At 41.8% G+C, this 22,776-nt stretch overlaps 2 protein-coding genes across 4 annotated transcripts in view; one reads left to right on the top strand and one right to left on the bottom strand.

Annotated features, from left to right (window-relative positions):
- Positions 1 to 3,926, top strand: part of LOC110532684 (RNA-binding motif, single-stranded-interacting protein 2) — a 40,668-nt gene extending 36,742 nt beyond the window's left edge. The window contains exons 10-13 of one of the 2 annotated variants that reach the window (XM_036988703.2): positions 648 to 701; positions 908 to 1,018; positions 1,197 to 1,277; positions 1,382 to 3,926. In XM_036988703.2, the coding sequence (XP_036844598.2) occupies positions 648 to 701; positions 908 to 1,018; positions 1,197 to 1,277; positions 1,382 to 1,438 (303 nt within the window). In that variant the 3' untranslated portion in view covers positions 1,439 to 3,926. Of the gene's footprint in view, positions 1 to 647; positions 702 to 907; positions 1,019 to 1,196; positions 1,278 to 1,360 lie in introns of both variants that reach the window. The other variant, XM_090185208.1, reaches the window with a different exon arrangement.
- A 2,466-nt stretch (positions 3,927 to 6,392) lies between these two features.
- Positions 6,393 to 22,623, bottom strand: LOC110532682 (sentrin-specific protease 1). Of its 2 annotated transcripts, XM_021616775.3 has the most exons (17): positions 21,984 to 22,623; positions 21,486 to 21,550; positions 21,125 to 21,348; positions 20,776 to 20,857; positions 20,496 to 20,691; positions 20,104 to 20,254; positions 19,735 to 19,853; positions 15,515 to 15,792; positions 15,218 to 15,281; positions 15,087 to 15,125; positions 14,816 to 14,900; positions 14,447 to 14,590; positions 13,816 to 13,947; positions 9,017 to 9,220; positions 8,614 to 8,778; positions 8,405 to 8,500; positions 6,393 to 7,845 (listed from the first exon to the last, which is right to left on the bottom strand). In XM_021616775.3, the coding sequence occupies exons 1-17, from the start codon at positions 22,124 to 22,126 to the stop codon at positions 7,783 to 7,785; spliced, it is 2,250 nt and encodes a 749-aa protein (XP_021472450.3). In that variant the 5' UTR covers positions 22,127 to 22,623; the 3' UTR covers positions 6,393 to 7,782. The 2 variants fall into 2 exon arrangements, with proteins under 2 accessions (XP_021472450.3, XP_021472449.3); XM_021616774.3 differs by having other exon boundaries at positions 20,496 to 20,857.
- Between the last annotated feature and the right edge of the window lie 153 nt (positions 22,624 to 22,776).

Below are 22,776 nucleotides of genomic sequence, written 5' to 3'. Positions count from 1 at the left end.
CCTGTAAATACCTACCTGGTCAGTACATGGTCTATTGTATTTCTCCTGTAAATACCTACCTGGTCAGTACACGGTCTATTGTATTTCTCCTGTAAATACCTACCTGGTCAGTACATGGTCTATTGTATTTCTCCTGTAAATACCTACCTGGTCAGTACACGGTCTATTGTATTTCTCCTGTAAATACCTACCTGGTCAGTACATGGTCTATTGTATTTCTCCTGTAAATACCTACCTGGTCAGTACATGGTCTATTGTATTTCTCCTGTAAATACCTACCTGGTCAGTACACGGTCTATTGTATTTCTCCTGTAAATACCTACCTGGTCAGTACACGGTCTATTGTATTTCTCCTGTAAATACCTACCTGGTCAGTACACGGTCTATTGTATTTCTCCTGTAAATACCTACCTGGTCAGTACACGGTCTATTGTATTTCTCCTGTAAATACCTACCTGGTCAGTACATGGTCTATTGTATTTCTCCTGTAAATACCTACCTGGTCAGTACATGGTCTATTGTATTTCTCCTGTAAATACATACCTGGTCAGTACACGGTCTATTGTGTTACTGTGTAAAGAGGATGTATTTCCTATTTTGAAAATCTGCAAAAATCAATCTTATGTTGTGTCTTCACTCTGCTGCAGATCCACAGTCCACAGTCCTGGATGCATCATCAGTCGTACCTCATGCAGACCTCAGTAAGTTGTACCCACCGCTACTGTTATTGTGGGTCTGTTACTGCCTATTAGTGAATCAGTGTGATCCGTCTCTGTGTGAGAGAGACACACCTGTTTAGGATAAACAAATGCTCTCTGTGATGTTTGAGCTGAGACACCTGTGTGTATGTGCATACATGCATTTCTGTTTGACTGTGTGTATGACAACTCTCTGTGTGTGTCCTTAGGGCCAACTCCTGACACAGGGCATGGACCACACCATGTCTATCCAGCCCACCTCTATGATGGGGCCTCCCACACAGCAGCTCAGCCACCTCTCTATGGGCAGCAGTGGCACGGTCAGTCCCCACAGAACACAACTATAGACACATAGATGCATACATTGGACAAAGACATTGTGTTTGCAGTGTAATTCCTAATGCCAATTTCCATCCCCCCATAAAGACAGTTTTATTCAGACACATGAATAGATTCTAAAATGATTACTTTCTAAGATGTTTCTCCTCTCTATTTTAGTACATGCCGGCAAACACATCAATGCAAGGGACCTACATCCCTCAGTACACCCAAGTGCCTCAAAGCAACGTTTCAGTCGAGGTAAGAAACGTCCTCCTACACAGTCACTTCACTGACGGTTCAATGACCAATTGATCCTCCTCACCTCTTCAATATATTAACAGGAACTTGCCGTCCTACAACAGGTTGCCCTGGAGACGCCCACAGAACACCCAGACTACTCCTACCAGCACAGCAAGTGAAGAGGAGACACTGGTGGGTTTACTAGAGTCTGTCTCCTGGGCAACCTGCCGCCCATACAGCTCAGCTCATAGTGACTCTGGGCAGTACACACCAGACAGGCGGAGGAATACGGACCAGACTGTCACACTAAAGACAAAAGGATATTTTCAAATCAGAGGTTATGGTAAACTGTTGGACACGTGGAACATCTATTTTGATAACAGAACATGACTCTTTTGTCGAAGAAAGAGAAAAACACACCACACACACACACTATTTTCTGTGCACGTATTAACAAATGATTTTTCACACTATTCTGGGGAGAATGAAAACCAGCAATATAAGTTACACCACCATGTGTCATTTTAGAGTCGTCCTTTAGTTTTAGTTTGACATTTTTTTGGTCATGTTATTTTTAAGCTTTTCATCCGTTTGTTTTTGTTGCACAGATTCAAAAAGTAAGTGATCAATGATTTGTTTCTTAATTTCACAATGCCATTGTTGTTTTTGTTCACTTCACGCTGCTTGTTTTAATTGTGTAATTGTTTGAAGAGAGAAGGCTGAACAAACTGCTCAAGTTACTTAGATGTGTGTCATCTGGTGGTATCAACTGTTTTCTCTCTAAAGGGACAAGTATTGCAGGAGAATGAAACATTATTGGAAGTGGTCTTACTGTTTTTAGCACTTGGGTCCCTAGTTAAAACTGTCACAATTTAAATAGATGTTTAGAAAGAACGCTTAAGACAATCAAATATATTGAAATGATTATTTCCAGATTCTGGCTAATTATAATAAAAGTATACAGGGAAAATGAAAAATATACGCACAATAAAATTGAGTAATTTAGTTGTTGGTTATATTTTGTGAATGTATTGCTCCAATGCTACCCAACAACATAAATAAGTCCTTCAATCTGGTTTTAGTGGGTTAAGCTGCTACCGTTTAAACAGACCCAAAGTTGTTCTTAGGAGTTCATATCATTGAGTGTTGAGCTAGTAGTTTAAAGAAGTAAATTAGAGATCCAAAAAGTATGGCCAGTACTGAGATACTTTGCCGTGTCTTTTTGATTCCAGCTTTCTCTCTGTCTGTTGATTCCTCTGTTTTTGTTTTGATTATGAGTGAACATTTTGTTTATTTAAAAAAGTTTTCTTGATTTAAAAAAAAAAAAAAATATTCAATTTAGTACTTTTAAGATTGATCAATGTTATTTTTGGTAGTGTGCATTGAGTAGGTACTTGTTTCTTTGGACAGTAGATTCAAGTAAAAAATACATCTTTGTTGTCTTTTTCTTTTGAAATAGTGTCTACCATTACTGTCATTTGTGTTTTGGGTTGTGACTGCAGGGAATACAGCTACGTCCAGAATTGTCATAGCAGCTTAGAACATTTTAGCTAACCCCTAACCCCAACCCTAACATTAACCCTAACCCTTTTCCTATCCTAACCCTAACATTAACCCTAACCCTTTTCCTATCCTAACCCTAACATTAACCCTAACCCTTTTCCTAACATTAACCTGCCACGATAATGATCCTAACTTGCTTTGTAAATTCTCCTAACCTGATACGAAGAAGGCACTTCCAGTCATAGCAGTACTCCTGCTAGTGAGAACTGTGTGTTTGATTTTCTCCATCTCTGGTTTTATTTTCAATCACATGGAAAAGGCTTTAAATGTTTGAGATTTCCAATCCATCTGTGTCAACGGGTTTTGGCAATTTCACACTGGTGTGCTTACTGCTCATCAGTCCAAGATAATTATGTGTTATACCTCTTACAAATAATTTCTGAAATGTGTCCCAAATTGTAATCATTCAGTCAGTGGTTAGGGAATGCAGTGTCTGAAAAGTTATATTACCTCCTAGAGCAATGTACAACCTTGCACAATGTTAATGTGCAAGGTTCTGAGATGTTTTATGAGGTCACAACTTCCATGGTTCTCAAGGCGGCTCTCACAGTCACAGCAGGTACTGTGTCCATATCTTCACTCTTCTGTCCTATGTTCAGAAACTAGGCCACCATCCAAGGTCAAACCTCTAATCCGACTGTTATTTCTCAAAATGGCCAGTGATCTATGCAATTAATTTATTGTCTACAATAATGCAATACTTATATTTCAGGTGACAACAATGGACTGTTTGTCAATAGTGACTTTTGAAACACAAATGTATCATTCTGCTATCAGTGGCTTTCATTTGAGTTGAACTTAATCCAAAACCTCTAGTTGTACGACTATCAGCCTCATTGTTCATCTAATGACAGTAAGATGGCTGCATAAAAGGGAATGGTTCATGAGATTGGAGCAAATCCCTCAGCTATCTTGCAAAAGGCCTCACACCATCTAACAATGGGATACAGACTACCTTATCCATCCAGATAGGGTCCTTATTGTTGTTGGTTAACCAAATATTGGTAGATTTATTTTGTTTGTTACCAAAGACGACTTCCGGTAGGCATTTGAACATTTCTTCTAAGTGATCAATGCTGTAGAATAAATCTGTCATTTGTTTTATCTTGTTCCTTTCCATTGATTTGTTGACACTAGTAATAATCTCTATGAATCATTAATTCATTTGTGGTAGGAAGTAAGAATCACAGAAATGCCTTAGATTTCATCAAGAGGGGATTTAAAGAGTGCTACACACTACATTGCTATCTGGAAACATTCAGCCATTGTCTGCAAATGTTTGACAAACAGGACTACTTTTCTTAGATTAGTATCAGTTTTAGGAAACCACAATTCAATGTTTGATACACTATCCATCATATTTATTTTTTATTTTTATTTTTATCATATTCATTCCAGATTGTTGTTCAACTCATATAAAATGTTAAGCCTTAGTTTGAAATGTCAAAATGCTCTTTTCCATAGTTCAGATATTCATTCAGGGGTGTCAGTGTCACTCCATGAAGGGCCTAGTAGCGTCTGCTGGTTTTCCTTTCAATTAAGACCTACAGTGCATTCAGAAAGTATTCAGACCGCTTCACTTTTCAACATTGTTACATTACAGCCTTATTCTAAAATGGATTCATTAACATGTTTTCCTTATCTACACACAATACCCCATAATGACAAAGTGAATAAAGTTTAGAAGAAAAATGTATTTACATAAGTATTCAGACACTTTGCTATGAGACTAAAAATTGAGCTCAGGTGCACCCTGTTTCCATTGATTATCCTTTATGTTTCTACAACCGGATTGGAGTCCATCTGTGGTAAATTCAATTGATTAGACATGATCTGGAAAGGCACACACCTGTCTATATCAGGTCCCACAGTTGACGTTTTTTGCTCTATCATGCACTAAGCCATGAGGTCAAAGGAATTGTCTGTAGAGCTCCAAGACAGGATTGTGTCAAGGCACAGACCTGGGGAAGGGTACCAAAACATTTCTGCAGCATTGAAGGTCCCAAAGAACACAGTGGCCTCCATCATTCTTAAAATGGAAGAAATTTGAAACCTGGCCAAACTGAACAATTAAGGGAGAAGGGCCTTGGTCAGGGAGGTGACCAAGAACCCAATGGTGTATCTGACAGAGCTCCAGAGTTCCTCTGTGATGAGAGCACCTTCCAGAAGGACAACCATGTCTGCAGCACTCCATCAATCAGGCCTTTATGGTAGTGGCCAGACGGAAGCCACTCCTCATTAAAAGGCACATGACAGCCCGCTTGGAATTTGCCAAAAGGCACCTAAAGGATTCTCAGACCATGAGAAACAAGATTGAACTCTTTGGCCTGAATGCCAAGCTTCACATCTGGAGGAACCCTGGCACCATCCCTACGGTGAAGCATGGTGGTGGCAGTATCATGCTTTGGGGATGTTTTTCAGCAGCAGGGACTGGGAGACTAGTCAGGATCGAGGGAAAGATGAACGTAGCAAAGTACATCCTAGTGGTTAGAGCGTTGGACTAGTAACCGGAAGGTTGCAAGTCCAAATCCCCGAGCTGACAAGGTACAAATCTGTCGTTCTGCCCCTGAACAGGCAGTTAACCCACTGTTCCTAGGCCGTCATTGAAAATAAGAATTTGTTCTTAACAGACTTGCCTAGTTAAATAAAGGTAAAATAAAAATAGAGATCCTTGACGAAAACCTGCTCCTGAGCGCTCAGAACCTCAGACTGGAGCGAATGTTCACCTTCCTACAGGACAATGACCCTAGGCACACAGCCAATACCACACAGGAGTGGCTTTGGGACAAGTCTCTGAATGTCCTTGAGTGGCCCAGCCAGAGCCCGGACTTAAACACGATTGAACATCTGGAGAGACCTGAAAATAGCTGTGCAGCGACGCTCCCAATCCAACCTGACAGAGCTTGAGAGGATTTGCAGAGAAGAATGGGAGAAACTCACCAAATACAGGTGTGCCAAGCTTGTAGCGTCATACCCAAGAAGACTCGAGGCTGTAATTGCTGCCAAAGGTGCTTTAACAAAGTACTGAGTAAAGGGTCTGAAGACTTTTGTAAATACATTTTCAAAAATGTCTAAAAACCCATCATTATGGGGTATTGTGTGTAGATTAACAAGGAAAAAATCTATTTCAGAATAAGGCTGAAACATAAAATGTGGAAAAAAGGGTAGTGGTCTGAATACTTTCCAAATGACAACCAGGTCAGGAGTTACTTACTAATCAGTGACCTTATTTCATCAATCAAGTTGGAAGAGCGGAAAAAAAACAGATTCTCTGCCCTCCGTGGAATGAGTGACACATGATTCACATGAAGAGTCCACTTGAATCATCTTGCAGCAATTTAGGATTTGAAGGTTTGCAGAGAAGTGGGTTCTAGTGATTGTACTTTTATTCACGTATGTGCCACACTAGCAGGTCTTAATTGTCCTGTTCTAGACAAACACAGCTTTAAGAGTTTTTTTTGGTTTGATGTTTTTGAACTTGGTGCTTTTTTTAAATAAATTGTTTTTGTCCATGTGCCTTTTATTACTTTGTTTGGAAAGGTGTACTGTACAAGAACATACAGAGGCATATACACAATACTTGATTTATTTCAAAAAAATATTGATCGAGGTACAAACTGTATATTAAATACATTATCCAAGAAACTGTACGTACATTGTTGAAAATATCCTGACGAAAGCCCTAAACTGTTTTTTTGCTTTGCTTACTTAAACAAAATAGACTAAACTTCAAGTTACAATTTAGTTGTGGAACTGTAGGTCTCTTGAACAAGGAAGCATCACTGCAGCTTATCTGTTTTGGGGTCCAATTACCAATGAAGATATTACTGTCACCTCAAGTATGGGGCTCCCGAGTGGCACAAGGCACTACATCTCAGTACTAGAGTCGTCACTAGACACCCTGGTTCGAATCCAGGCGGTATCACATCCGGCCGTGATTGGGAGTCTCATAGGGCAGCGCACAATTTGGCCCAGCATCGTCCATCATTGTAAATAAGAAATTATTAACTAACTTATCTAGTTAAATAAAAGTACAATACAACAGCAACCCCTTTACAAATTATACTCTGAGGTAATGGTACACGTACCGTAATCAGTTGCATATTTTCAATTTAGCTAAAAACAATCAAATGTGGGTGTCCAGATATAAATCAAAGAATGTCACCGCATCTGTGTTCTCTGACTGAACCAGTTTATTGAACCAGGTATGGGTGTGAACCATGAACCAGGTATGGGTGTGAACCATGAACCAGGTATGGGTGTGAACCATGAACCAGGTATGGGTGTGAACCATGAACCAGGTATGGGTGTGAACCATGAACCAGGTATGGGTGTGAACCATGAACCAGGTATGGGTGTGAACCATGAACCAGGTATGGGTGTGAACCATGAACCAGGTATGGGTGTGAACCATGAACCAGGTATGGGTGTTAACCATGAACCAGGTATGGGTGTGAACCATACACTAGAAAAATAAGGTGTCAGCGTCAGAACACCAAACTTTCTTTGAGCTGTACTTAAGTAGTTTACAAAAATATCAGTGACAAAATACTGGTTGGTCCAACTTCACTAGACAGAAGTTCTGATGAGTATGTTTTGTTATTGAAAACAACACCAATTCAAACTTTGCTGGGTGATACAAAATGACCCCAGACTTCCCAACTTGTGACAGTGGACCACAACATAAAACACTGAGATGAGGTAGTGCTTTTCCATTCCATTCCTCCTTTCAAGTCAAATCCTCTCCTGGATTGGATTCGTGGGTGGGGCCTCAGAGCTCCACCAGATTAAGGTCATAGGTCCGTGTTCTGAGTCTCTTTCCCACCCAGGAGCGGACCAGCTGAATCCTCCTCCCTGAATCCTCCTTAACAGCCACAGCGTCTTAGGCACCAGCATCATTGCAGACACCTCCCCTTGAGCAAACTGTAGCTATCAGTTCAAAAATCTCTCCATGATTTCATCACAACAGTTTCCGATTCAATATCTCCCAGACCATGCGTCTCCTGAAGTAGGGCATGTGTTTCTGTCAATTGGAGGGAAGGGAAATATTGAGTTAGTTACTCATAGTCAAGTCATTGGATTGTAGGACATTCCTGTACTGGCAGGACTGCTCATGCTTACCGTAACACTTCCATTAAACCCAGAGTCTCCAGCACGTCGCGGTCTCATAGTGACCGGCCATCGCTTCACATTTGAGCAACTAAACAGCAGTCTCTTACAAGTGCCGGGTGTAAAACGATGCGTGCCCGCTTTAGGCCAGTCTGCTCCAGTAGAATTTCACAGAATCTCTACCTCACGCTAAATTATTGATCCATGCTTGTCAAAACGCAAGTCTGTCCATGTAGCCAGTGAAAAGTACTAATCAATTCATCCCGTTTGAAACAGATGCAGTGTATTCCATACAGTGTTCTGAATATCAAACAGGGCTATTGGTGATAGAACATTAAACTGAATCATAACAGGGTGACCCGGGCTTTGCACACAGACTGTATTAAACACTGGCCTCCAATACAAGCCTGTCACTAACAGACACAGGGGCAGCTTGGCTCCTGGGATATTTATTGAAGTTTTACAGTACTTACTTGTGTGAATGTGATTGGCTTGTCTTTGGTGACGTACTCTGCATATTTACATGTGAACATTCCACAGTCATTTCCGTTCATCTGCTGAGGAATCTCCTAATGGGAGAAATATTTTGGAGATAAATGTTAAAAGATGGCAACATCCGTCAGTGATGTGTTAAGGAATGTTGGTTGAGTTGACCGAGATCCCTGTTAGATATAACACTCACATGGCGTTTCTTACTCTGCACAGTCCATTCTGTGGTATCCAGGTCTTTGGCCTTCTTGTCCTTGCTTTCCTGCTGCAGATATTGCAGCAGTATCCTGCAGGCTTCGTCATTGTTCCCTCCCATTGAATCAAAGTATGTGATACTCTTCTTACGGAGATCCACTACCTGCGAAGAGAAGGACGTTAAAATACACATCACACTTCAGATAGTGTGATTCACACTACAGGGCCGAACTGAACCACACTGTCCTGGCTCTGATCATTTGTTTTGACACCGTCCTTTCCAGAAAGGTTCCTGGCCAGCCCAGTACAGCTCGGCTCTTTAGATGGAATCAGGCATCGCTGACTGGAGGAGAGTTGCAGTATAATAGTTAGTTATAACAGGGCTGCTGTTCAGTACTCACAGAGAGGCACCAGTGCACCCCCAGGTGGACAGGCACCAGTATGACGTCCATTGAGAAGATGTCCATCTTTTTGGTCCAGCGGCGTACGGCAGAGTAGCCTGCGCTGCGTAGCTTGGGGAAAAAGAAGGTGTTGAAGGTGTGGACCGTCGGCAGGCTGGGATCCTTACTGCGCTCCACCAGCAGGTTCATGTAGAAGTTGATCACCTGCAGAGTAAAAAGGAGAGGCAACGGATGAAGAAAATACAACATAGGTAGACCACTGCGTACACATCCTGTCCAGTACACCACTGCATACACATCCTGTCCAGTACACCACTGCAGTGGTTCTCAACTGTTTTTTCCTCAAAACCCAAATTGAACCAGGTTCTCTGTCACGACCCAACTCACATTTCGAAAAAGAATCACCAAAATACAATCTGGAAAACAATTTAATGCTTTATTGATAGTAAATGTATAAATTATATGGTTAGTTTTTCATTTGTCAATAATATAATTGTTCCCATATTCTTGATGAAGTATGTGTGGTCTCACTGGCTTGAGACCACAAAACAACCATACAGAATGCTGCTAATCTCTCTATATTGAATATATTAAATAAATCAGGAGGTTCAAATATTTTAAATGTAAATTCATTATCATTTCTACCTGGTTTAAGTCGTTTTCATTAAAACAATATATATATATATATTTTACGCAGACACTTGCAACCCACTGGTTGAGATTCTCTACACACCTGTCCAGCACACTATAGACTAGAGGTTGACCGATTTAAAATCAGGGCCGATTTCAAGATTTCATAACAATCGGTAATCAGCATTTTTGGAGGCACTCCACGATTGCACTCCACGAGGAGACTGCGTGGCAGGCTGACTACCTGTTATGCGAGTGCAGCAAGGAGCCAAGGTAAGGTGCTAGCATTAAACTTATCTTATAAAAAAACAATCAATCTTCACATAATCACTAGTTAACCTAGTAATATCAACAACCATGTGTAGTTAACTACCTTGTCCTGCGTTACATATAATCAATGCGTTGCCCGTTAATTTATCATCGAATCACAGACTACTTCGCCAAAGGGGTGATGATTTAACAAAAGCGCGTTCGCAATGTACCTAACCATAAACATCAATGCCTTTCTTAAAAACACAGAAGTATTTTTTTAAAAACCTGCATATTTAGTTAACATTAATTTATTTGATCAGGCAATATTAACTAGGGAAATTGTGTCATTTCTCTTGCGTTCATTGCACGCAGAGTCAGGGTATATGCAGCAGTTTGGGCCGCCTGGCTCGTTGCAAACTACTTTGACAGAGTTTTACATAATTATGACATAACATTGAAGGCTGTGCAATGTAACAGTAATATTGAGACTTATGGTTGCCACCCGTTAGATAAAATACAGAAAGGTTCTGTATTTTACTGAAAGAATACACGTTTTGTTTTCGAAATGATAGTTTCCGGATTTTACCATACTAATGACCAAAGGCTCGTATTTCTGTGTTTATTATATTATAATTAAGTCTATGATTTGATAGAGCAGTCTGACAGAGGTGGTAGGCAGCAGCAGGCTCATAAGCATCCATTAAACTTTACTGCGTTTGCCAGCAGCTCTTAGCAATGCTTGATTCACTGCGCTGTTTATGACTTCAAGCCTATCAACTCCCTAGATTAGGCTGGCAATACTAAAGTGCCTATTAGAACATCCAACAGTCAAAGGTATAAGAAATACAAATGGTATAGAGAGAAATAGTCGACGCGTCATAATTCCTATAACTACAACCTAAAACTTCTTACCTGGGAGTATTGAACAACAAGCTTTCATATGTTCTAAGCAAGATACTGAAACGTTAGCTTTTTTACAATGCCACATATTGCACCTTTGCTTTCTTCTCCAACACTGTGTTTTTGCATTATTTAAACCAAATTGAGCATATTTCATTATTTATTTGAGACTAAATAGATTATGTATATTAACTTATATTAAGTTATAATAAAAAACTGACATTGTTCATTCAGTATTGTTGTAATTGTCATTATTACACATACAGTGGGGCAAAAAAAGTATTTACTCAGCCACCAATTGTGCAAGTTCTCCCACTTAAAAAGATGAGGCCTGTAATTTTCATCATAGGTACACTTCAACTATGACAGACAAAATGAGAAAAAAAATCCAGAAAATCACATTGTAGGATTTTGAATGAATTCGTTTGCAAATTATGGTGGAAAATAAGTATTTGGTCAATAACAAAAGTTTCTCAATACTTTGTTATATACCCTTTGTTGGCAATGACAGAGGTCAAACGTTTTCTGTAAGTCTTCACAAGGTTTTCACACACTGTTGCTGGTACTTTGGCCCATTCCTCCATGCAGATCTCCTCTACAGCAGTGATGTTTTGGGGCTGTTGCTGGGCAACATGGACTTTCAACTCCCTCCAAAGAGTATCTATGGGGTTGAGATCTGGAGACTGGCTAGGCCACTCCAGGACCTTGAAATACTTCTTACGAAGCCACTCCTTCGTTGCCCAGGCGGTGTGTTTGGGATCATTGTCATGCTGAAAGACCCAGCCACGTTTAATCTTCAATGCCCTTGCTGATGGAAGGTGGTTTTCACTCAACATCTCACGATATATGGCCCCATTCATTCTTTCCTTTACACGGATCAGTCGTCCTGGTCCCTTTGCAGAAAAACAGCCCCAAAGCATGATGTTTCCACCCCCATGCTTCACAGTAGGTATGGTGTTTCTTCCATTTCCTAATAATTGCTCCCACATTTGATTTCTACAGACCAAGCAGCTTACCAGTCTTCCCAGCCTGGTGCAGGTCTACAATTTTGTTTCTGGTGTCCTTTGACAGCTCTTTGGTCTTGGCCATAGTGGAGTTTGGAGTGTGACTGTTTGAGGTTGTGGACAGGTGTCTTTTATACTGATAACAAGTTCAAACAGGTGCCATTAATACAGGTAACGAGTGGAGGACAGAGGACCCTCTTAAAGAAGAAGTTACAGGTCTGTGAGATCCAGAAATCTTGCTTGTTTGTAGGTGACCAAATACTTATTTTCCACCATAATTTGCAAATAAATTCATTAAAAATCCTACAATGTGATTTTCTGGATTTTCTTTTCTCATTTTGTCTGTCATATTTGAGGTGTACCTATGATGAAAATTACAGGCCTCTCATCTTTTTAAGTGGGAGAACTTCCACAATTGGTGGCTGACTAAATACTTTTTAGCCCCACTGTACATACAGTTGAAGTTGGAAGTTTACATACACTTCGGTTGGAGTCATTAAAACTTGTTTTTCAACAACTCCACAAATTTCTTGTTAACAAACTATAGTTTTGGCAAGTCGGATAGGACATCTACTTTGTGCATGAAGTAATTTTTTCAACAATTGTTTACAGATTATTTCACTTATAAAATCACTAATCACAATTTCAGTGGGTCAGAAGTTGACATACACTAAGTTGACTGTGCCTTTAAACAGCTTGGAAAATTCCAGAAATTTATGTCATGGATAATTGACATCATTTGAGTCATTTGGAGGTGTACCTGTGGATGTATTTCAAGGCCTACCTTCAAACTCAGTGCCTCTTTGCTTGACATCATGGGAAAATCAATAGAAATCAGCCAACACCTCAGAAAACATTTTGTAGACCTCCACAAGTCTGGTTCATCCTTGGGAGCAATTTCCAAACACCTGAAGGTACCATGTTCATCTGTACAATCAATAGTGCGCAAGTATAAACACCATGGGACCACACAGCCGTCATACCGCTCAGGAAGGAGACGCGTTCTGTCTCCTAGAGATGAACGTACTTTTGTGCGAAAAGTGCAAATCAATCCCAGAGCAACAGCAAAGGACCTTGTGAAGATGCTGGAGGAAACAGATGGCATCATGAGGGAGGAAAGCCCTGACCTCAATCCCATAGAAATTTTGTGGGCAGAACTGAAAAAGCGTGGGGGAGCAAGGAGGCCTACAAACCTGACTCAGTTTTACACCAGCTCTGTCAGGAGGAATGGGACAAAATTCACCCAAATTATTGTGGGAAGCTTGCGGAAGGCTACCCGACACGTTTGACCCAAGTTAAACGAAAAGATAATGCTACCAAATACTAACTGAGTGTATGTAAACTTCTGACCCAGTGGGAATGTGATGAAATAAATAAAAGCTGAAATAAATCTACTATTATTCTGACATTTCACTTTCTTAAAATCAAGTGGTGATCCTAAATGGCCTAAGACAGGGAAGTTTTACTAGGATTAAATGTCAGGAATTGTGAAAAACTGAGTTTAAATGTCTTTGGCTAAGGTGTATGTAAACTTCTGACTTCCAACTGTATGCATACATAGACACACAAAAATAAATAAAAATAATTGGTAGATTAATCAGTATTGGCTTTTTTTGGTCCTCCAATAATCGGTATCGGAGTTGAAAAATCAGAATCGGTCGACCTCTACGCTAGACACGTGTCCAGTACACGCTAGACACGTGTCCAGTACACGCTAGACACGTGTCCAGTACACGCTAGACACGTGTCCAGTACACGCTAGACACGTGTCCAGTACACGCTAGACACGTGTCCAGTACACGCTAGACACGTGTCCAGTACACGCTAGACACGTGTCCAGTACACGCTAGACACGTGTCCAGTACACGCTAGACACGTGTCCAGTACACGCTAGACACGTGTCCAGTACACTCAATTGTCACTCACACACTAAAATAAGAACAACTCACATTAGGCACAGAAAAATGAGCAGGCAGCAGCATGACAAGCAGAAGCAGTGTGATGAGCTCTCACCTCATCGTTGAGCCAGTTGAGGTGGCTGAGGGTCTGGAGGTCTTTGCGTGTGATGGTGAGTCTGAAGCCTTCACTCAGCACCTCGTCCTGGCTGCCTACCGTCAGCGCCCGGCCCACCTCCCCCTCCATATCCTGGTTGGCACGGACAAACAAACAAGACGGCTGAGCTAAAGGCTAAATGGCATATATCACTCCTCACCTCCTGATAGTGGATGTGTGGTGAACGTTCTGGCACAGAAATGGTCACTGTGGTGGATGAGGTGAATTTTCCCCTGCTATGTAAAGAGCTTTGAGTACCAGTATCCAGGCTGTATCACATCCTGCTGTGATGGAGAGTCCCATAGGGCGGCGCACAATTGGCCCAGTGTCGTCCGGGTTTGGCCGTCATTGTAAATAAGAATTTGTTCTTAACTGACTTGCCTAGTTAAATTAAATAAAAACCTCAGTTGGTAGAAAAGTGCTATATAAATCCAATCGATTATTATTATGTACATTCCTGATGCGCACAGCGATCAAATCATTTTCATTGATTTAAACTACAGTTAAAACACCTCAATGTACTTAACAATAATGCATTTTATTGGCAATGCTCTTTCGCACAATAGACAAAACTAAAAGACAGTGAATGTACCTCAGTGAGCTCAGGGAACTCTGGTTTCTCCTCTGTGGGTTTGGGTTCCTCTATGAAGGGAGCCAGAGGAACCTCTTTCTCCAGAGGGACTCTAACATGCAGCTCCACGGCCCTGTGGCCCAGCTGGCTGTCATCTGAGATACGCTGGACCCCCAGACCACAGCAGAAGAAGGTTAGGTTCAGAGCTATCGCCACAGAGGTGAATGTTTATTTCAGTGGTAAAAGAGCATCTCATTTCATATTCGTATGCAATGATGAATAAAGCCTAGAGGGAGAAGTTATTTCTGTGGACCATGGCTGAGGTATGTGTAGGACTATGTATTGAAATGACGAGCGACATCAGACCAATGAGAAGGACAGAGAAAGTACCTGTCGCAGCAGCTGAGCAGTTAGGGCCTCCTGCCCCTCTATCTGCCTCCGTCTCTCCCGGGCACGGAAGTCGTACATGCTAGACCTGGGAAACACAGACACTCAAATTGACTTGAGGAAAGGACTTCTGTAATGGGTTAGAAGAGGGTTTCATTTTTATTTCTACGTAGCATCTAGTATGCACTGGTGCATGGCGATATACAGCTAACCATGAATCTATCAAGAAACAAAAACGGTACCAATCATGAGTGTAAGGAATCAGGGAACTTACAATTCTTTGATCCAGAGCTCAGCTTGGAAGCATGGTACACTGCAGAGACAGAGATATAAAGTAACCAGGCTAGATGGGGACAACAAACCACAACACACCCACAATAGAAACAAACCATTCAAAATGCTTACCTTGAACTGTCTGGCCTTTTGCCCTTCTGCTCTTTCACAATGATTACGGAGTCCCCATCATGAGCTGTACAGAACAAGACAAGAGGTGACCACAACTACATGATGGTGAGGAGAGACAAACAGGTAGGCTTTAATTGAAACATGACACAACACACTAAATTGGTTCTACAGCATCCAACCATCAATTCAATAAACGTTATTCATTCCCTACGAGCAATTGAAAGGGATGAACTAAGTTAATATGAATCGAATTGAATCACCTTGGAGGAAGTGAAAAATGATTGTCTCATGCATTACCTGATGATTGTGAGTCCTGAGAAAAGGTGTCCAGTATGGTAACTGGGGAAGGGGCAGACTGTACTGGCTCTTGTCCCCTGGGGCTGAGGTCTGAGTCAGAGGCACATGGCTGGTTCCCTGCCCCACTGGAGCCCTCCCCTGGGCTGGGGACGTTGCTGTACCCCTGGCTGGACTCTGGACAGGGGCTTGGGGGTCCACTGGGGCCCCGTGAGGCATCTCCTGACCCGGCAGGGGACGAACACTGGAGCAGACGTCTGCTGGTATTCAGGAAGCTGGTGCTGAGAGTGAGTGAGGGCGAGAGACGAACACAGGTCAGAACTAAGAAAAAGGGGAGGAGAATACTAGAATGGAGCACCAGTACACAAAAATGTATGGACTAAATGTAGGATTATAAACCCCAAGGAGAGGTAGAAAACATGTGCACTTGCATCAACTTGCCAGTACATGTCATTGAGTATGACTAAAGAAACTCAAACAGGAAATAACCATGCTAACGTCTATTCAATGCTGATCTGACCAATCAGAATCCATGCTTCAAGATTTGTTTTGATCACGCAAACTGGGATATTTTCCGGGTAGCCTCGGATAATAACATTGGACTGTGGGTGCTTGTTCTCCATGGCTGACGTGAGTAAGACAGTTAAGCGCTTTAACCCTCGCAAGGCTGCCGGTATTGCTAGCCGCGTCCTCAGAGCATGCGCAGACCGGCAGGCTGGTGTGTTTATGGACATATTCAATCTCTCCCTATTAGAGGTCGACCGATTAATCGGAATGGCCGATTAATTAGGGCCGATTTCAAGTATACATAACAATCGGAAATCGGTATTTTTGGGCACCGATTTGCCAAATTATTTTTTTATACCTTTATTTAACTAGGCAAGTCAGTTAAAGAACACATTCTTATTTTCAATGACTGCCTAGGAACTGTGGGTTAACTGCCTCGTTCAGGGGCAGAATGACAGATTTTCACCTTGTCAGCTCGGGGGATCCAGTCTTGCAACCTTACAGTTAACTAGTCCAACACAATAATGACCTGCCTCTCTCTCGTTGCACTCCACAAGGAGACTGCCTGTTACGCGAATGCAGTAAGCCAAGGTAATATGCTAGCTAGCATTAGACTTAGACTAATTAGACTAATCAATCATAATCACTAGTTAACTACACATGGTTGATGATATTACTAGACATTATCTAGCGTGTCCTGCATTGCATAGAATCTGACTGAGCATACAAGCATCTAAGTATCTGACTGAGCGGTGGTAGGCAGAAGCAGGCGCGTAAACATTTGTTCAAACAGCACTTTCGTGCGTTTTGCCAGCAGCTCTTCATTGTGCCTCAAGCATTGTGCTGTTTATGACTTCAAGCCTATCAACTCCCGAGATGAGGCTGGTGTAACCGAAGTGAAATGGCTAGCTAGTTAGCGCGCTAATAGCGTTTCAAACATCACTCGCTCTGAGCCTTCTAGTAGTTGTTCCCCTTGCTCTGCATGGGTAAAGCTGCTTCGATGGTGGCTGTTGTCGATGTGTTCCTGGTTCAAGCCCAGGTAGGGGCGAGGAGAGGGACGGAAGCTATACTGTTACACTGGCAATACTAAAGTGCCTATAAGAACATCTAATAGTCAAAGGTATATGAAATACAAATGGTATAGAGATAAATAGTCCTATAATTCCTATAATAACTACAACCTAAAACTTCTTACCTGGGAATATTGAAGACTCATGTTAAGAGGAACCACCAGCTTTCATATGTTCTCATGTTCTGAGCAAGGAACTGAAACGTTAGCTTTCTTACATGGCACATATTGCACTTTTACTTTCTTCTCCACTTTGTCGTTGCATTATTTAAACCAAATTGAACATGTTTCATTATTTATTTGAGGCTAAATTGATTTTATTGATCTATTATATTAAGTTAAAATAAGTGTTCATTCAGTATTGTTGTAATTGTCATTATTACGAATACATTTATAAAAAATTTAAAACCAGCCAATTAATCGGTATCGGCTTTTTTGGTCCTCCAATAACCGGTATCGGTGTTGAAAAATCCTAAATCGGTCAACCTCTACAACCTCAGGAGGCTGAAGAAATTTGGCTTGGGCCCTAAGACCCTCACAAACTCTTACAAATGCACCATTGAGAGCATCCTGTCATGCTAGATCACAGACTGGTACAGCAACTGCACCGCCCGCAACCGGAGGGCTCTCCAGAGGGTGGTGCGGTCCGCCCAACACATCACCGGGGCACACTGCCTGCCCTCCAGGACACCTACAGCACCCAATGTCACAGGAAGGCCAACAAGATCATCAAGGACATCTACCACCCGAGCCACTGCCTGTTCACATCGCTACCATCCAGAAGGTGAGGTCAGTACAGGTGTATCCTGCCGTCATCCAGCTGGTTTAGTATGGAGCGCGAGGAGTGTCACCCCTTCTCTATTGGCGCTGTGATTTTGTCGCCTGTCAATCTGGAGATGTCACGTTATAGTAACAATCTTATTATACATAGCAGTCCAAATCTGGAAGCTAATTGAAGTCAATTTTGATCTTAGACCAATAGCATTCATGCTTCCTGTTGCGAGGAATCCCTCCTTTGCCACCGCTAACCTTGATAACACCTTTGAGCGACAGGGAGAGCTAGGGATAAATACCATAGGGGATCTATATATATAGAAGGGACCTTTGCTGAAGGAAACTTATACTCTTCCCAGAAGTAACTTTTTCAGATACCTACAGATTAGAGACTAAGTTAGAAAACACCTCCCGACATTTGGGAATGCTAAACCTTCCATGTTTGACGGATGCATAAAAATATGCCCCACCTCAGACAAACTGATATCTGGTCAATATGACACTCTTCAATCTGTTAGCACACCTTCTACAGATGCCATTAAGGCAAAATGGGAGGAAGAACTAGGGACATTTCTGTGGCAGACTGGGAAGATAGATTGGAGTATATCCACACCTGCTCCATTAACTCCAGACATCGTCTCATACAATTCAAGGTATTACACAGATGACACTATTCCAAAACTAAACTGAATAGGATATTTCCTGATACATCCCCTATGTGTGATAAATGTCAGGCTGCGCAGGGTACACTACTCCACTGCTTTGCCTTATGCTCTAACTTGTATGGTTATTGGTGTGGAATTCTTAGGATCCTCTCTGAAGTTCTAGACTTCAATAGACCCAGACCCGCTTTGATAATCCTGGGAGTGTCTGATTCCCAAAACGGATGAACCAAACCCCCAAAACAACTCTTCACTTAAAACCTTTTTTGACGAAATGAGACTATCTTGCTGTTTTGGAAAAGGAGGGAAGCTCCCTCTACCAAATTATGGCTCAGCGAATTGGCAAACACTGCACACTTACAAAGAATTAGATATATTCTGAACAATAAATGATCAACATTTGATCAAATCTGGCAGCCTTGCCTCTCTTACTTGGACCAGTCGGCGCTGTGAATTTGTACATTTTAAAGCACTCTCAATTGTAATATTTGAATCTACCTTTAGGCAGCATGTGCTGGCCCCGGCACCCGAGCAGTTGGGGGGGGGGGGGGGGCAACATCTACCCTCTTTCTTTCTACATGTCCTTGTTCTGCATGTCTTGTTTTGTATTATTTGTTTTGTACCTAGAACTCTTGTTGTTTCTGTCCGCTCTTTCATGTTTAGATAAGAATTGCATACTTGTCTTTTGTTCAATAAAAAAATATTAGAACGAAGTACAGGTGCATCAAAGCTGGGACTGAGAGAATGAAAAACAGCATCTATCTCAAGGCCTCAGATTGTTAAATAGCCATCACTAGCTGGCTACCTCCCAGTTACTCAACCCTGCACCTTAGATGCTGGTGCCCCATATACATGGAATCACTGGTCACTTTAATGAAACACTAGTCACTTTAATAATGTTTACATACTGCTTTACTCATCTCATATGTATATACTGTATTCTATTTCTACTGTAATTTAGAATATGCCACTCCGACATTGCTTGTCCTAATATTTATATATTTCTTAATTCTATTATTTTACTTTTAGATCTGTATATCGTTGTGAGTTGTTAGATATTACTGCACTGTTGGAGCTAGGAACACAAGCATTTCACTACACCATCTGTTAAAAATGTGTATATGTGACCAATAAACATTGGATTTGAATTGTCTGTGTCGACTGGGGAAGTGAGAGGACTGTAGTCTTGGCTTTGTGGTTGTTGTACTCACAAGTCTCTGTGTGAGTGCGGAAAGCCATGGGAGCTGCCGTTGTGACACGAGGAGGACTGTCCACCTGAGACCATGGCCAGTAGCTGTCTGTACACCTCCTTCTCCTCCTCACGGACAGACTGGAGACACCCAGAGGACCCAACACTATATTATAAATGGGGCTTTGATATGGAAAAGATGCAACATTACATCTTAACCAAACTTCCCTCTGGGGGAAAATTATTATATTGTATCTATTCAGGTTTATCTTGGCTGACAAGCAGAATAATAATAATATAACAACGTTCATCCAAAACAGCCCAATAGCAAAAGTTCAGCAAACGGTGCAGCGAGTGGGATCCATAAAAATACTGGTAGGTGGTATCTGACCTCTTGTGCAGTGCAGCGAGCCCTGGCTCTGAGGAGGCGGTAGGAGGAGCTGCCGTGTGAAGGACTCTGCACCACGCGGATAGGGAAGGTCTTCTCATAGATGCTGGTGATGGAGCCGCTTCCTGTACCTAACCCTGCTGAGGTAAACCGTCTGCGGACAGACAGAGAATTCAACTAGATTATTGTGAATGGAGCACTATCACGCACAGAAAATAAAGCACTTTTAAGCACTTTTTCAAATCAAACACTTTCACAACCTTGAAATGGTACGGTTCAAAATCAATCTAATTTGAGGTTTTCAAGCACCCATACAATGCTTGATTAATTAATAGCAGAATTAACTTTTATCATTGAGAAATTAAGGCCTATATCTATTGGCAATATGAGCATACCTATTTGATGTAGGTGTTCTGAAGTGGGTCCTTCCCGGGTGGGGAGAGGGACATGGCTTAGAGGTGCTGCTGGAGGAAGGAGGCTGACTGACAGAGTGCCCATTTGTTTTGGGTGCTTCACGATGTGTAAGAGCCATGCAAACTTTCCGTCTGCAGACCGTCGATCCCACCATCGACTTCTCAATGCTATAGGACTCTGCAGTGAAAAAAGGAGGAAAAAGAGTGTCCATTTCCAGCCGGCAAAGACATTCAGAGTTTAGAAAATGTACAATAGTCTTGCCTGATTTAGAGCTTTTCCATTTCAGAGTTGTTGAAGGAGCAACAGTCCCATCCAGAGGAGTAGAGTTCCTCACCTCGAGGACCTGAAAACACCACCATTAAAACACAGGATATTAATGTTCAATATGAATATAACAAAGTTCTGGACTGCAGTAAACTGGAGTAATGAATGCGTAGAAATCTACTACTAGGCCTATATTAAAAAAGTATATTAAGAGAAGGAGTGCTGATCTAGGATCAGGTCCCCGCTCGTATTTATAATGTTTTAAAAGTCAAAGCCAATCCAAGATCAGCACACCCTACTCCGAGATGGTTTGCAAATTATGGGCCCTGAAACAGAGCTCCAATACCTCAGTTTCTTCCCAGACAGTTGAGGGAGGGGGTGCAAAGGTTGAGGGCTCCAGTAGGGGCTCTTCTGGAGGCTCTTCCCCTGGGTGTTCTTCTAGAGGGCCAGGGGAAGCAGGCAGTATGTTCCTCAAGGTAGGGGTCACACTGTTCCGTACCCACGAAGCCACATCGGCACTATGGCTCTTCACCCCTTCAGCCGCAGTCTTTACGGTATCAACAAGATCCCCTGTAAGACATACATGCAGTCTAAGACAGGGAGCCATGGTTTGTTTATAGATCACAGTATACACAGTGCCAAGAACATGTTAGACAACACAAGATATATGCTTATGACTGCATGGCCATGGCTGTAGCAAAGCTTACCCATCCGGAATTTCTTCACTGCTAGGGCTTGGTCATCATGGTCAACAGCCTCTCCGTCCTCCAAACTTTGAGAAAAAGGGGAAAACATTCAAAATGAGAATAAGCCAGAGACCCAGTCAGTGATAGCGGGTATTGTCATTAGAACTCTCATAGCTAGTTAACTACATTCACTTTAGACAGCGACCTGTTACAATCCACTCCATACATAGGGGTTGTTGAGTAAGCAAGTTTGATTGCTCAACACCCCACTCACACATGTCAGACAAAGTGTGCCATACCTGCTAGCATCTCACCACAATTTCTAATGAACTAGACAGCAAATTTACAACTCAGACATAACTAACAGACAACTAGTTATGTCATAAAACAAACTGACTGGTCATCCCTTGTCACCACCAACTAAAACTAAGCGAAATTATTTAACTAACTTTCTAAACAACAAATATAATAACAGATAACGTTAGTCAGCTATTATAGCTAATATTAACCTTAACTTACCAGTCGATAGGTCTTTTTCTCCTGATCGGACGCCGTTGTTGTATTCCGTGTGTATCAACGTTATCCTGTTGGTCCGGAGCTGGCAGTCCGTAGCGGAGATTAGCGAAGCCCGTTCCAATCCATTCGTAAAATTTATTGAACATGTTTAGCTAGAGAAGTTTAAAACCTCCCGCCCGCGAAAAAAAGGTATCCCTATGGTTGCTTCCAACCTGCCTGCCAGCGCAGCCAAAAGCACATAAAGCCACCCAACGTCATTCGGCCGGGTCAAGTAAATCGTAGCTAGTTGACCAACACTACTAATCAGGTTACCTTCCCCCTTCCTTCCCATGAAATGAGTTAGTTATTTAGCTCGCACAGCTAACAAGCTTGAAAACTGGTTAGCTAAACTAGCTAGCTAACAAGCTTGTTGTATGTGGCTTTAGCTATTAGGATTTTAATCCGCACTTGACTGAGTTTAATCACTGATACAACATTCTACAATGCAATTGATGTTCCTTAAATAACCAAGGGGCCAAAAATAACCCAATGTAATACTTCAAATACAAAAATACGGTGTATAAACTCACTAAACGATAACCTCTCCCGCTTCTTCCTCATTCAAAACCACAACATGGCTGAGCTCGAAGTTGTACCATGAAACGTTTTCATTGGATGAGCATCTCGAGTAGATCAAAGTATTCTGAAACGTGATTGGCTGATTGGAGTGCTTTTTTTCTGGCGCTACTTTGATGTTCACATATTTCGACACGCATATTATATTCTACACGGATTTTTCTGTTGTATTCTATTTAGT

The sequence above is a fragment of the Oncorhynchus mykiss genome, chromosome 9, assembly GCF_057628025.1.
Source record: "Oncorhynchus mykiss isolate SJ-2025 chromosome 9, ASM5762802v1, whole genome shotgun sequence".
NCBI classification, from domain to species: Eukaryota; Metazoa; Chordata; class Actinopteri; order Salmoniformes; family Salmonidae; genus Oncorhynchus; species Oncorhynchus mykiss.
Note: the sequence above shows the minus strand (reverse complement) of the source record. Positions and strands in the feature narration are given on the sequence as shown.